General features: G+C 43.7%; 2 protein-coding genes across 10 annotated transcripts in view; one reads left to right on the top strand and one right to left on the bottom strand.

Moving 5' to 3' along the window:
* Nucleotides 1–9,276, top strand: part of LOC134742191 (rho GTPase-activating protein 23) — a 402,175-nt gene extending 392,899 nt beyond the window's left edge. For 8 of the 9 annotated variants that reach the window (XM_063675176.1, XM_063675179.1, XM_063675183.1 and 5 more), the window contains 10 exons: nt 373–528; nt 930–1,086; nt 1,412–1,623; nt 1,735–1,945; nt 2,700–2,959; nt 3,074–3,200; nt 3,723–3,969; nt 4,275–4,363; nt 5,453–8,802; nt 8,975–9,276. In XM_063675176.1, coding sequence (XP_063531246.1) covers nt 373–528; nt 930–1,086; nt 1,412–1,623; nt 1,735–1,945; nt 2,700–2,959; nt 3,074–3,200; nt 3,723–3,969; nt 4,275–4,363; nt 5,453–6,411 — 2,418 coding nt within the window. In that variant the 3' untranslated portion in view covers nt 6,412–8,802; nt 8,975–9,276. Of the gene's footprint in view, nt 1–372; nt 529–929; nt 1,087–1,411; nt 1,624–1,734; nt 1,946–2,699; nt 2,960–3,073; nt 3,201–3,722; nt 3,970–4,274; nt 4,364–4,698; nt 4,761–5,452; nt 8,803–8,974 lie in introns of those variants that run through there. The other variant, XM_063675185.1, reaches the window with a different exon arrangement.
* Nucleotides 9,277–14,832: 5,556 nt separating this feature from the next.
* The window catches only part of LOC134742335 (mucin-5AC-like), a 28,967-nt gene continuing 27,727 nt past the window's right edge, over nt 14,833–16,072 (bottom strand). The window contains exon 28 of the mRNA XM_063675385.1: nt 14,833–15,596. Within this exon, the coding sequence (XP_063531455.1) occupies nt 15,471–15,596 (126 nt within the window). The 3' untranslated portion in view covers nt 14,833–15,470. The remainder of the gene's footprint in view (nt 15,597–16,072) is intronic.

The following is a 16,072-nucleotide window of genomic DNA, read 5'->3' as shown; positions in this document are numbered from 1 at the left end:
ACAGAGATAATGGCGCCGAATCTCGAGCACTTGTCTGATTCACGTCTATTCAGCGCGGTACCCGTAATTAGGGGTGAAAGTGAACTTTTTAGATTAGATCCGTGAGTACGTGACTAGATTTAATGCTAACTTGTTTTGGGCGTGATTTCTAAAAGCATTACTTTTAAATGACAGTTGAGATAAGTTATTTTAATCATAAGTTCTTCGAATATACTTAGTCTCTGCATGTAGGTTTCCGCCCAGCCCAGTAATTTAGACCAATAATAAATTGTGGATTTTTATAGTCACAGTCCCAAACTGTCAGAAAAAAAACGAATCTACATTGAGTGTCGGTCGATGCCTTATTACTTATTTGTTGTTTTATTGTTACAGAGCCCTGGCGCAGTGAGCGGATCCACACCGGGCGCGGAAAGCTCGCGCGACACACTCGACATGCGGTACTCTCTGGCGGCGTTAGCCGATGATTACACAAAGAGAAAACACGTCGTGCGCGTCACCACTGCCGCCGGCGCTGAGCTGCTGCTACAGGTAAGTTTCACAGACTTACTGTTAGGGTTGACTATCATGTAAGTTTTCCACCGACCGGACCGTACCGGTTACGCCATTTCCGTGAGGTGGTCCTGTTGGACCTGGGTTCTGGACCGGATTGCAACTGTTAAATCCCCAATTATGTAAATATATGCGACTAAAACCTTAAATCCGATAAATTTATTTTAGGTATATCGTATATTTAGTAGAATGCGCTAGTTCTAGCCCGGCCCAGCCGTTGAGAATCATGCATAAGCAATAGGACGGCTAAATTGTAAAGGTTTTGAAGACAACAACAAACAAAAACATCATAATTTGTGTTTTCACTTCATGTGTGTTCTTCCTTTTTAAAATTTTCATTAATACTTAATGCACCAAAATGACTAAACGATGTGTAACAGGCGGAGGGACCAGAAGACGCCCAGCGCTGGCTGGCGGCGCTTCGCCGGCACTCGGCCGAGCCGCCGCCCGCGGAGACCGCGCCCGCACTGCCCGACTGCCCCTCGCCGCTGCCGCCGCAGCGCAGCAAGAAGATCGGCCGCAACAGGTCGCCCACGGGTAAGTTAGAAACTTATGAACAGGGTGTATTCCCATGTGTTCCCGCCTGGCACAAATGGGAGTGGGTGCATTCATATGAATTCACTTAGAATGCTATGCTTTGGAATCGTTACATCATGTCAGCAATATTAGAATTAGATATAAAAGTATCTTAAGCCCACTGCTACTTCCCAAGGTCTTTCTATTAGGTATGAGATTACTAAACCGACTCAGATTTTCATAAAATACAATAAACCTCTGCCACCAGATTCTGGCTTTCTAGCGTATATTTATAATTTTATTCAACCATACGTGGCTCGCATTATAATGTTCCTTAATTTCTCAGGACCGCCGACGCCAACCCTTCCATCATCGCCGAAGAATAAAACATGGAAGGGCCGCATGGCGAAGCAGCTCCGTCGCATGCACGGCGGCGGCGCCGCGACCGTGCCCGCGCCGACTTCAGGGTGGCTCGGCGCGCCGCTCGAGCGCTGCCCCACCGACCCGGAGCACCCGCTGGTGCCGAGAGCGGTCACGCTGCCAGCACATGCTGTGGAGGTATACATACATAAAATATTTGAATTTCAGAATCAAACGTTTGCAGTGGAAGAGAATATTCCTCCACGAATAGGTTGTTCTTAGTCATCAGTATTTTTTTATCCTCCGCAGGCTTGTGGTCTCCGCACAGTAGGCGTGTACCGCGTGCCGGGCAACGCGGCCGGCGTGGCGGCGCTTGCGGCCGCGCTGGACCGCGGCGAGCCTCCGCCGGAGGGCGACCCGCGGTGGGCGGATGTGCACGTCGCCTCCAGTCTGCTCAAGGCTTATCTGAGGCGGCTGCCTGATCCGCTGCTCACGGCTGACATGTATCCCGCTTTTATTGGTAAGAATAAAGCACGATTTTTATTTTTTTCATTTATTTAATAAAATACAGAGTATTCTTACAATAATCATAGCCCCGCAAAACTCAATAAAGAGTTTGACTGTGGGGTCATCAGTCTCTAGTTACATATGTACTTAACTTAATTTTATATTATATTAACATTGAACGCTTTTTGGAAAAAAATCTGTCTGTTATCTGGTACGTATTCAGTGATACATCGACAACTACCAGTGTCGCCAAGCTCTAGTAGATATCACTTAGCTCTTAGGAAATAGGAAATAGATAGTTAGGTATTAGATTCGCTGTGTCTGATACCTTCCTAACAGCCGACCGACACGTGTGCCCTAAATTATTAATTTTTTTGAAGGATAACTCACTTGTTCACTAACCGTAATGCCAGATGTCTTCTTGCAATTAAAAAAATCATGCAAACGATTTCTAAAGAGTTTACGGTCATGTATATGGTACCAGATTTTTTGCAACTGGTAACAAATTATCCTCTACATGCACTCTTCAGAAGTTCGTCGAAAACCTAATGAAAATGTTTCTATCCAAACGCTCATTAATTTTAGCAAATTGTTGGCAATGATCCTCGACTTTTCATCTTAGTTGTAGCGAGTCGGGTTATTGTTAGTACCTACCGCAAGCGATGATGAATGCCGTCTTAAACCGGGATATCACTCTACAAGTGTTCAGTTTACTTTACCAGCACTTTAAACTGGATTTTTCTAGAACTTTTTACATGTATTTTCAGCGGCCGATCGCTCACCTGAGAGAGCTCGGGAGTTACGCCGTTTAGTCCAAGCTCTGCCCGAGGCTCACTACGAAACACTCAAGTACCTGATCGAACATTTGCGTCGCGTCGTCGCGCACTCGTCATATAACAAGATGGAAGCGCGAAACTTGGCCATCGTGTTTGGACCAACGTTGGTGCGCGGCGCCAGCGACGACATGCTCGCGATGGTCAATGACATGTCCAGTCAGTGCCGCATCATCGAGTCTTTTCTGTCTCACGTGAGTCTCACGTATTTTCACCTCTACATAAATATTTTAAGTACCTACTGACTGACGTATATATTTTTTTACTTCTTGCCCGGCATTCGTCCTAATTATCGTTTATTTTTGCAGTATGACTGGTATTTCGAAGAGGAGGAAGGCGAGCCCCCAGTGGAACCCCCGACGACGGCGGAGGAGCTGTCTCCGGCCCCCGCACCCTCCCGGGACCTCCTCATCCACAACGTCAAGAAGATCGAAGGTAATCCAACATGGCTCTCCGCCAATCACCTTTGCCAAACCCAACATCCGCGGTAATCATTCACTAGTCACTTATTAACAGGACAATTCGTCTCTATCATTTTAACGTTCGGCGGAAAATTCTTATTCTTGCCTGGATGTCGTCTATCTTCACTATTTTATTTCAGCTTGTCCCGTATGGCTCCCACAAATATCGTTTCGAAGAAATCGTTTTTCCTCCGGATTTCATTTTCTGAAAACTATTTTCCGGCATAGATACCTGTGCTAATTCTTCTCTATGTACGCGCTCGTTTCCCTTCAGCATAAAACGGCTTTTGGGACAATAGAATAAGAACGAAGATTGCTTTTGAAGAGACCCTTTCTGTGCATAAAGTCACTTGCCTTGCCAGTACTATTAATTATTACACTCTAAACTCTCGCGTTTTGTACACATAATTAATGTCATTAACGGGTCTAACGTGATTCAATTTCATTATTTATTATCGGACGTCGTCACATTTTTCACAATGGTATTTTTTTTTAGGAAAAGACGTGTCGACTCGCGACATCGTATCCTCGATCATCTCCGCGGCGAACCGCAAGATCCAGCGCAAGCCGCGGTCGAAGCCGTCGTCGGAGAGCAAGAAGTGGGCGGAGGCCGAGAAGCGGCCCGAGGCGTCGCCGGGCGCCTCGCCGCCCAACTCCCCGCTCACGTCGCCGCCCGCGCACCTCACCACCTCCCTCGCCGACTACGACGGCCTGCCGCATAGGTTCAACCAGGGAGGCAACAAGTTAGTATCCATCCATCATATTGTTGGGGAATTCAACTATGCGCGAGATTCATAACAACTGGCTAACATCACTTTTTAGGTCTACTTTTTATCAACATCATTATCCTAGCCTTATCCCGTGGCCTCTGGATCGAAAAACCTAGTATTATGTCGCCTTAAACTTGTAGGGCAGTTAAGTACCTAAATTATGACGAAAAAACCGCTGTCAGATCTTTCAATTTCAAAATCAAAACTATTAGGTACTATTGTTTGGATTTAACAAACAACGCGACAGATTTTCAGACTAACATGTTGTGTGCTTTCAGAGTGGAGATGGAGTCCATATCAGTGTTGGGCCGCGGTCGCCAAGAGCTCTCGCGGCACACACACACACTACAGAGCTTCTCCATCGATGGTGAGTTAACATTTTATGTGTAGGGAAAGACAGGCTGTTTTAGTCAATTACCTATCAGTGGAAAAGGATTATTTAATGGTAAAACACTTCCATTGTGAAATACAGTAATAAGTAATAATGAATGTTTTACATTTACTGAATAAATTATGCAAAAAATCTTGTGAGAAGACCAAAGCATATCCCAAAAATGTCATGATATTGAGCAAGTCATTGTAATGGGAAGAGTATCCCTAAACAAGCTCACAGCTCCTTCACGTTCAACTGGTTTGACTTGGCCATATCCATTGTTTCGTTTTGTCCAGTCAATAAAAACTGTCTACTATTTGCCCCACTAGGTGTGCAGTACTGACGTCAGAGAGTAGACACAGCAATCCCTTTCTTTTGTCCACATTAAAAGGTATAGGAATGTGAGCGTGCGTGTTGCAAGTGTGTGCGTGCTGCGTGTACGCATTCGGCTCCGTTAACACGGGCGATTTGTTCGCATCTCCTAAATTTCTTGCAAAAACAGTTAACTTCACTGGCAGTTCTCACGCGACCAACGATTTCCTTAATGTACAAATTTACCTTGCGTTGAGAGAAGTCAGGTGAAGTTGACAAGTTTTTAAGGCCAGTTAATCGATGGATCATGCGAGCAAATAGCGGCTCCGATAAAAACTAACGCTTAGAACCGACGGCTGCTGACAGCACGGCTTCATGCTCGAGCATCCGACGTCCGAGCGACCGCCATTCATGTCCATATCGACGATCATCTCACTTCATTGTCATGCTCTTAACGTGCAACATTAACACGCTTCAATATACGGTGTGTCCGAAGGTACCTCTAGACCAGGGGTCGGCAACAGGCGGCCCGCGAGCCTCCTTGGCTATTTTGTATATAATTTAGACAAACGACAATACCTGATAAAGTCATAAATATTAACATAGTGCGGCCCGCGTCAATTTCGTTAACTACTATGTGGCCCTTGGCTGCTAAAAGGTTGCCGATCCCTGCTCTAGACGAACGAGTCGTCTAAATATATCTTCTCTTTACTAAATCTCCAAATAAACGACCGATCGGACGTAACTAATTTTTGACTCGATTTGTCGTAGGAACCGGAGATTTGGTGTCGTCTCTGACGAGCACGTTCGACCAGAAGCTGCGCACGCTGAACAACTCGTCGCCGCTGGACGACGGCAGCATCCCGTACGCGGACGAGCCCGAGCCGGACGAGCTCGAGCCCTCGGGCAAGTCCTCGTCGAGCTCCCCGTCCGAGCACAGCGAGCGCGAGGAGCGCGTCTCCCCCGCCGCGCGTGCGCAGGAGCTCAAGGCCGCGTGGCTCGCGAGGGACCTGCGCCACTCCTCCTCCTCCAGCGACGAGCCCGACGCGCGCTGGCCGCTCCCCCGCACCCCGCACGCGCGTGTTCCCACCCCGCCCACCCAGGACGACGACGACTCGGAGAAGGAGAACTGCATCATTCCAAAAAAGAACGACGAGGCCCGCAGCACCGAGGACGAGAAGGACGTCGACACCCGCTCGCAGGTATCCGAAACGATGCCCGACAACGACAAGACCATCGATCGGCTGCTCTACCCTTCCGCTTACAAAAACGGTCTGCGTCTGTCTAACCCGGAGTGCGTGAAGCGCAACAGCGCCGCGCTCGAAAACGACAGCGAAAAAGACGTAGATTGCTCCAAACTGAAACGATCCGAGTCTCTGAACAGGGATCCGGAGCGGAGCGAGGCGCGCGTGCTGCGCTCCGAGAGCCTCAACTGCCGCGTGGAGTCGCGCCTGCAGCGCTCCGAATCGCTCAACAAGGGCGAGCGGCTCAGCAAGCTCGAGAAGGGCGAGTGGAACATCGTGAGGAGGCGCGAGGGCGCGTGGCGCTCGACCAAGCTGAAGCGCAAGAACGGCATGCCGGAGCGCGGCATCAAGCGGCGCCACACCGTGGGCGGGACCAAGGACTTCGACAAGGACGGCTGGAGTGCGCGCCACACGCGCACGTCGTCGCCGGACCTGAGCGCGCCGCTCGTGCCGCCGCCGCGGCCGCCGCTCGAGAGCCACGTCTGACACGACCACTACCGCGAGGCGCACTCCTTGTAAAGGACCGCCGACTGCCCAGTGCCCAGTGCCCACTGCCCACTGCCGGCCAGGCCGCGCCCGACGACTGATCGCCGCGTGTCGTTGTCATCGAAGCTGCGGACTTTCGCAGGTCGAAATCGTTTTCGGGAACTGCATCGGTTGTAAATGTTTTGTGGCGCACTGGCGTTTTCGGTAAATACAGAAGTGATGCCCCCGGCCGCGCTCGGCGCCGGCGGGGGACGGGTTTCGACAAAAACATTAGCCGTTTCTAGATATTTAGTCATTAATGGACTGAAGTATCGCATGATGAATGGGCTTCGAAGTACATCGTTTCTTCGCTAACTGGACTCTACTATGGGTGCCTAGTGTTCGGGTGGTGCTGTTTATTTTATACCTAAGTAGTTTTTTTTTCTAATGAAGTGGGTGAATCAAAAATTTGGGTACCGGAAATCAAGAAAATATATGTTTTAAAATCTGATTACATGCAGTACCTACCATATTTATATCTTCGACTAACAGGAACTTTCGCATCGAGAGAGGCTATTATTTTGATTCGACTCAATTGACTGAATAGATTAGGTCACAAAAATATCTAATTATATATATTATAGTATGAAATAAAAAACTAATACTCAAAAGTCATTTACATTATATTATATCGAAAAATCATACATAAGTAATAAAAATATTCGAAACTTATATTGAAGTAACAAAGACATAAGTTAATATTGTATATGAGATATAGGACAACGTATTACTCATTGAAAAAAAAAGTACAGTGCAATACAATTTAGGTACTTGAATAGTAAAAATGTTTAAGGAAAGAAACAAATGAAGGCGAATGCCGCAACAAACAGCCGCCCTTTAACGATCAAGAACCAAACAAAGTAAACGGGGTTCTTAATCACCAAAGGACAGCTAGCAGCGGCGGGCATTGGGGCAGTGCCGTGCTTGGTTTGATGGAGTGTAACATTTGTTGCTCCGAACGTAGCTTATAAAATTATGGTGCGGACTACTAACGTGGCACTGCCCCAATAGAGAACTTAAGCTCACTAAATAATGCCAAAGAATGATAAGGAAATCGTCAATTTTGAGAATGCGAGGAGCATACTAGAGTGAAGGCGCGATTCTGAAAGGAATGGAAGGAATATGTATCAACGAACTACTGAGTTACGCACCATATCGAGGCAAAACGCACTGTACCTTGTAGCGTCGCTGCGCCCCCGACATACAACTCCCTGTGTAGGTTTAGAACTACTCTGTACGGAGTTGTGTGGGGCGCTTGCAGACGCCGTGATAGTGCTAACGAGCATAATACAACTAATATTAGTGCTAGTAGTAGATAGTACATACATACAATGAATGTTAATTAGATACTACGCCCAGGCGTACGTTAGTTTAAGTATATGTGCCCGATCGGGTGAACATGTGACCAGGCTACTATAACACCACGTAACTTTAAGCATTATCGGTAAGAATTACATAATAGGTACTCGTCGAGTTATATTGATAGCGATTATTGGAAGGAATTATAAAAATAAATAAAAGCATACATCACCTACTTGCCTTTGCAATAGTTTTAGCGGATTTGACTTAATATGCACAATTCTCAGATTAAAATAGATTATTTTTAATAAAGTTACCTAGTAGACTCGTCTCCTCTGTAATGAAATTATGTACCTAATCAAATATTTTAGATGACATGGATAAATTGTAAAACTTTGACTTAGTTTTTAAATATTACAAAGTGCGACTTGTATTGTAAATAGTGTATGCATTGTGCGTTGTGCGTCTCCCTGATCACGGGTTGCAGTTTGCAGTGGCCGCCACGGCAGACCGCGCTAGTACGGGATGGGAGATGGGAGACGCGGTACGTTTACGTAGTACGTATGACAGTAACCGGGCCGCGCGGCCCGCCCGTATCGACTAACCGACGTAACACTCCTACAGTGATAATAATAAAAGTGATTCTCTAGCTTTGTATAAATTGTACATTTCTTTTTATGATTAATTTATATTAAATTTGTTATCGTAGCTTTGTTGAATGCAATTATTTTTTATTGTTTTGTTTATCAAAGAGAAGTATTTTAGGCTAAATTCGATTGTTATTTATTTGCGAAAGCTGTAAAACGTGATTTGGCACAATTTCTTTTAAAATTGTAATTATATTTTGTAAATAATACATCGGCAAAATGATGTTTTAGACTTTCGTTCATTAACTATTTTGAAAATTTTATACCATCTTTACGTTAAGGCGATCTCAAGTTTGTTGAATGTTTGCAAAGCGTTCCTTTAAAGTTTTATTTGTAAATATATCTTTTAATGTAGGAACAGTGAATTTACTAATTGTAACTGCATCATATTGTAAGTACAGATGTAGTGCATAATAATTTTCCATCGTATTTTCACGGAAACGTACGAACGTATCTTGCTATTGCAGTCAGTCTCGGTGCAAAAAGTACTGAGGTTGACCGAAGTAGCCATGACAAATACGAACGTTTCCGAGAAAATACGATGGAAAACAATTATGCACTACATCTGTAGACGTTAGATGGCGGTAGGGGCGAGTCGGGGCGGCCCGGATCGGACCGGACCGGTCGGACGGCGCCGCCCGGCGGTCCCGCCTGCTCGTTAGGTACATACATATAAAAGACATGTCTCGCTCGAGTGTTTGCTTGCAAGAGAATTTTATTCAAGTAATCTAATTCATGTCCTTCGTGTAATCAGCTATGAAATTCAAATAAACACCGTAAGACATTTTGCAAACGTGGTCTGATTCACGTTACAATATTCATTGTCATTGTGTATATTTTGGAGCAATGGAATAGAATAAAATACTGAATCAATTTAGAACTTTGTTTCCTTTCTACCCTAAACAATTAAGCGTAGCATAACGCTTACGCCACGTTTCGTAGTTTTACGCCGTAGCGCGTTGCAATGATAAGGGCCGGTACAGAACGGACTGCAACCCTGGACCTGCACCAACTGCAACGTCGGCATGCAGTTCCCATACAAGTTGCAGTCGGGTTACAGTCCGTCTGTATCGGCCCTAACTCGTCATAGTTTCGCAGTGAAAGGGTTAAAAACGCATATTTCAGCTATTGCACATGAACTATCAGTAAATGAGTGGCCTACAGACTGTAGTGGTAATACAGACCTACCTGAATGAAACTTCATGAAACAAACTGACCGAATAACAATATGTAGTTACTTATTTTACAAGGGGGCAAAGTTGTCGTTTAACCTCTCGTGCTAATATTGATACACGAGCAAGCAAAAGATATCAAAATTGAACCACGAGCGTAGCGAGTAGTTCGAAAAATGGAATCTTGAGCGTTGCGAGGGTTTCATGGCACGAGGATTAAACAAATTTTGTCACCAAGTAAAACACAAACATTTTTCACCACACCAACAAAATGAAAATAATAACTGTAAAATATCGAACAAAATCAAAGCAAATCGATTCAAAATTAATGTTTTTAAATATTTATCGTTCAAAATCATCATTTAAAAGTTAATACTATCAGCAAACAAGAGAACAACTCAAAATTTGCATTTGATTACTTTGCCTCACCAACTTTCTTTGAACATTCAAGAGAGCCTTTACCAGCTGGTGTAGTGAAAATAAATAAATATATAGATCATTTTTAGTTAGAGATTTAAGGATGGTTATAATATCTATCACTGATTATCAACCTCGGTCTTAGCACGGTCGCATTTTTATCGCCTGTCACCATGTCTGTCACGTTCTAACAAATAAGTAAGTGCAATAATGACAGGTGATAAAAATGCAACCATGCTGACACCGCTCAATAGTCGTTTAACACAACAGGTTGAATGATGATCACATATGATTCAGAAATGCAATTTCGTCCTTAGTGTAATACATCCATGAATCTAATGAGATGGACTTTCAACATTAAAAATTCACTCTTTTATCGACTAGTGGAAAACAGTTATAAAATAGTACATGAAATCAAAAGACATAAATAAGTTACCATTGTTTTATTAAGCAATCCGCTGCATATAAACTCATAAGTAATAATATGTATTCCTCATAACTGCAACTATTACAACAGAGTAACAAAATTAAGGTTATAGAAGCAATTCAAAATATGTGACATTCTCAACCAAAAGGGTACTTATTGTCGCTTGTCAGTAAGGCGCTATTTCCATATAGCTTCAATTAGATCAACCTTATCGACAACCGACAATGTGGTACCTTTTGATTGAAAACGCCACATATTTTAAACAATGAGCTTCAAATGTGGATCTCGCATTTAGCTCAGTTTTTCGCCCAGTAAGAACTGGAATTTGAAAATATGACAATCACCTCATATTCAGCCTGGACCAAAACTTCAATTGTAACTCGAATAAAGGCATGATTAGGGTTGTTGACATGTTGAATTTTGTAACAAAATCTAGTTAAATAGATAGAAAATGAGCAATTTATCACAATAACTTAAAAACCTAAAAAAATGGGAATAATAAAGAAATACAAGACCTCAGTTTCAAAATTAAAGTTTTTTTTTTAAACATCCAAAAAGGAAAAAAATAATGGTACCATTCGATTCCTTACATTTTATTAAAAATAATATTGTATATAGCAACAATATACATAAACGCAACATTTCACTGACAAAATCGCAGTTTCCTTGTTTTCCATACATCGAAACGCTTCTAAGCAATAGCGACGTTACATGTATTGTATTGTACGTCATTTTGTTAGAAGCGTTTCGTCAGTAACGCACGGGTGCCAGACTTTGACCATCATTTGTGACTTTTGTATTGCTTTAAGACAATGGGTCTCATACAGACATTTGATCCTCAAAACAAACCTGATCGACTGATACCATTAAAAATGTCAACTACCATGGTATAATAATATACTCCGCCTGGTACTCTTTTCCGAGACTCGCGAACCACGTGACTGACCATGCTGAACCGCTGAGCATGCTGACTGTGCTGCATGCTGTGATCATGCTGTTCACAGGTTCACGATGACGTAGGCTTGTGTCAGTCACGTGGTTCGCGAGTCTCGGAAGAGAGTACCAGGCGGAGTATATTATTATATTATGTCAACTACCCTTTTCACCAAATATCGTGCGTGGGACTTAATATCTGAGCTAATTCGATATCAGGACAACAAGAGTTGTCGTAAAAATAGTTAGAATTATAATTAGATCATTATCATTGCAGTCAATGCAGTCTGAATACATCCAAACAGTAAAAGACGTTCATACGAAGCCATGCCAATCACCTACAATAATCTTTAGGATCACACGCATTTGAACTTGTCAGTCGAATCATTTAACTAAACTAACAACTATCTAATCGAACTTAAACTATCGTGAGACATATTAACTTAACTAACTTAGCGGTTTCACTCACGTGTTTTTAGTCACTCGCGCGACATGTTTCGGAGAACCTAGGTCTCCATTTTCAAGCACTAACAGTGCTTGAGCGAGCAGCGCGCGATGATATAACCGGTTGAGGGAGTTCTTGCGCTGTTGTTGTAGGCGCGCGCGATGGCGGGTTTGGGTCACCCAACACTTGTAGCGATGAACAACACGAACTCACTATGTCCACTGCGCCGCAGTACGTTACGCCCATCCGTCGTGACCGCTACTCACTCAGGCACTGTTAGTGCTTGAAAATGGAGACCCAGGCTCTCCGAAACATGTCGCGCGAGTGACTAAAAACACGTGAGTGAAGCCGCTAAGTTAGTTAAGTTAACAAATATCTACTGAATATTGACTATAAATTCTGATCAGCCGGGCTAGCACATGATTGGCGCGAGATTATCTCGCCGCGACATAGACTACCCGTCCTTAATTCCGTCTTTAATTCATACAGTTAGTAAAAGACGGGTAGTCTATCTCGCGGCGAGATACTGTCGCGCCAATCATGTGCTCGGCCTACTGAAATACCGTAACGACCGATATTTTGTCAGGCTTTTGGCATTATTATACCTACTGCTTTCTGCACAGTTCTACTAAGTACGCAAGGCCAGGAGGAAACGTAAAAATTATTCCTTTATTTACCCTTACACAAAACTTGACAAAATTATCGGCCTTAAAATAGCTACTTATTTCAATGAACCTTTAGTGCAAAAACCCTGAATATGAAACTGCCAGCAAGTCAACCAATATCAATACTTGGCCACTTTGAATCAATCAATCAATTCTTGCGTATTATATTACGTCTCCATCAAAACTTTGATATTTGAACTCTGGTAGTTAGGGCCAGTTGCACCAACCACAATTAACAGACTGATTAACGTCAAGCAACAGAGAACTATGAAACTTTCCATACAATAAAATTTTGCGAACGGTAAAACGGTGACAGACGGTTTGGTGCAACCGGCCCTTAGACTATCAGATTGTCAAGAATCAAATGGGCCCAGAGTTCGAATTGGTTGACCATACATAATATTTTCTGTGTATAAAAATACCAACACGATCGTCCATAAAGAGGCTGTAAACAATGAAATTTAATTTGTAGGGAGAATTTTTATCGAGTGTTTTTGGGAAAATTTGAAATTTGGTAGCAAATTGAACAAACTACCACAACTGTAACAGATGGTTTAAAAGGTATTATCAATTTACGAGGACCTTCTGACTCTTGTCAAGTGAATTTTGATACCTACACAATGTTGTAGACGGCAATTAATATGAGCACATAAGCTTTCCTAAAAAATTACATTAATTATGTTTCACATTAAATTGCAATTAGACCTATTATATAACTAAAGAAAACTTGCTAAGGACCCAAATCAAATAAACATTTGGGATACAAGCAACACACATTTAAAATACATTTGGGATACAGTTAAAATATCAATTGCCTATATAGCCATTTAATATAACAAATACCACCAATAATTTTCGGACATTCACCATTTTTATATTCAGTATATAATTCAAATATACGTATTATTAAAAATATATAATCAACTTTATTAGAATCATACTGAATATGAATTATAATAACAGAGATCTTTTACAATTTTGAGTCTTGTAACAAATGCCCATAACAAAATATTTATTTTCGCCACACATCGCGCAGTCTTAGCTCCGTCGAGTAAATACACTATAATACCGTGAATTACTAGTCATCGATAACGACAATTCATACTTATATTAACCTACTGAGTATGTACCGCAAACGAACGAACTTAACAAACGAGGCAAAGCAAAGAATGAGATGGTATGAAGCCAGTCACCTGAGGCGACTAACGTTACCATACTTTTATAATGAGTACTTCGCTCTAACAGCTAACTGTCAGGCGGTCGTCTTTAAAATGCTATGAAATGCAAGAATAGTCTTGAACACTGTTTTCAAAGCCTGAGTACTGAGTATTAACTGACACGACATTTGTATCGATATCGATAAGAAATTCGGAAACAAGCGATACACCAACACATGCAAGCACCAGCGTCTGTATATGAAACATACTTCCACGAAAGAAAGCATCACTACAGAAAAACATCAACAAAACAAACCCAAGCGGATATTTTTTGACATTAGGTGGACTTGGAGCGCGTTCGGAACCAAAAACATTTAGCTGCGTAACCCTTCATTCTAAATTACGAGTAAAATGGGCAGCGCGTCTACTGCAAACCTAACTTAAATTGATAAGGATACCGTCGTAGTAGTACAATAGCGTGGCAATCGTGGCATTATTCGAACATTCATTATTATTGTAAGAATATTGATCTAATTTCATTCCGAGCTATTGGGTATATCAACCCCAAATAGTAAGTCGGTAACAAAATGGTATTTTAGCGTAACCGGGCCGTGTTGTAACTTTCCACGCCGCCTGTGCGTATCAGTTCCACTAACTTTTATTATCTATAAAGGGTACTTACCCCGAACGATCAAAAATCTGATATTAGTGTACACATTTTTTTTTGCTAGACTATATAAGTGTCCCACTGCTGGGCAAAGTTCTCCCCCCTTGATTTCCACGACTCCCGATTTGGTGCTTCCTCCGGCCAGTTGTTCAGGAAGCTGTCCAGGTCATCCATGTCAGGTAAAAATATTACTCTATAAATACCCTCTCGTGTAAATAATTCACAGCACGGTTGCTTAGCGGGTCGTCTAACAAAACAACGCTAAGAAGTTGACTGATAGCGCCTCAATTTTTGTCATTCTTTAGACCCTTGCTATTTCTACAAGTAGAAAATTTTGTCGCGAACGCCAATGTCGCGGGTTCAGTTGCAAAAAAAAAAAAAAAGTTTTGTTCCGCATGGCCCCGCTCGATCCGTCTCGCCGCCTAGGCCGGTCGCGCCGCTCAAAAGTCGTGGCCTCCTGGCCTCGCCCGCGCTGCCCGATACAAATGTTCCCGCCCCGCCCCGCGCCCCGCGCCCCGCGCCCCGCGCCCCGCGCCCCGAGCCCCGCCCGGTGCACGCCGCGTGCGTCGCCGCTCGGCGACAAGACTCGTGGCGTGCATTATTCGCCGCCGGGTTATTGCTTTTGCGAGTTATCGCCGGTCGCCGTCGCCGATCGCCTTAGACCAATGTCGTGGCCAGACCGTTAGACTGCTAAAATACTCAAATAGCGGGCGAGAAAACCTACCCACCTCTTTCGAATCGAATCGTTTGATACTTTTGATAGGCAGACGTACTAGCCAAACGACGCTATAGCTAGGCCCACAGGCATATAATCAAGAAGCGGGCGAGACCTACCAACCTCTTTCTAACCTATGTGCAAAAGAGGTGTTTGTCAGTTGGCAGACGTACCAAACAGCGCTATATCTAGATCCATGGGCATATAATCTAGTAGCCGACGAGAACTACCCATTTCTTTATATTCTGTGCATCGTGTAAAAGAGATGGTTGTCACTTGGCAGACTTATCAGTCCCATTAGAGCCAGTGCTGGTACTCGCGGCCGCGACGACGCCGTCGTCACGGGCGGCGTAACGTGCCGCGCCTCGCACTGCGACGAGATCGACAGACTATTTAAGAAGATATCAAGAGGTAATTGTTCAGTTGTCAGACGTCCCGTTCTACGTAGAGTCAGTGCGCCGAGTGCACGGGCGCCGTCACTCGGCGTCGGCGTCCTTGTGCGGCGGCGGCGGGCACCACGGCGCCACGGGCGGCGTGGCGGGACGCGCCTCGCAAGGCGACGAGATCGACAGGCTGTTTAGGAGGATGTCGAAGATCGTGTCCTGGAAACGAAATAAAAAATTACAACAAGAGCTTATAACGACACATTATATCCAGTCTCAGTATGTCGGCTCCAGCAAATATCCCATTGACCGCCAGAGACGTCAACTGACGCGCGTGGTTACAGCCCAACTGACAGTGACAACCTTCAACCTTCGTGTATCCGACAAGGTTCACGATGACGCGCCGCACACGATAGGCGTGGCGTCTAATGGCGTTATTCATAAACGCGTTACTGACCTGAATTAGCTATGAATCGTTTGTCTTTATCTGTCATTTTGACTTATGTATTTGTAAGAAAAGGATCAAACATAATTTAACTAAATCAGGCCGGTAAAGTTTTATGAATAAAGATAAAAGATATTTATTCGTGAATAAGGGGGTAAAGGGATATACCTAGGTCAAAAATCAGACGAGATCAGACGGGAGCCGAATAACTTTGAAAAGCGCATTGTAGTTGGATGGAGAAGGGGGTAGT

The sequence above is a fragment of the Cydia strobilella genome, chromosome 6 (assembly GCF_947568885.1).
Source record: "Cydia strobilella chromosome 6, ilCydStro3.1, whole genome shotgun sequence".
Classification (NCBI taxonomy): Eukaryota; Metazoa; Arthropoda; class Insecta; order Lepidoptera; family Tortricidae; genus Cydia; species Cydia strobilella.
The sequence above is the reverse complement of the archived record's forward strand: the minus strand, read 5'-3'. Positions and strand labels throughout refer to the sequence as shown.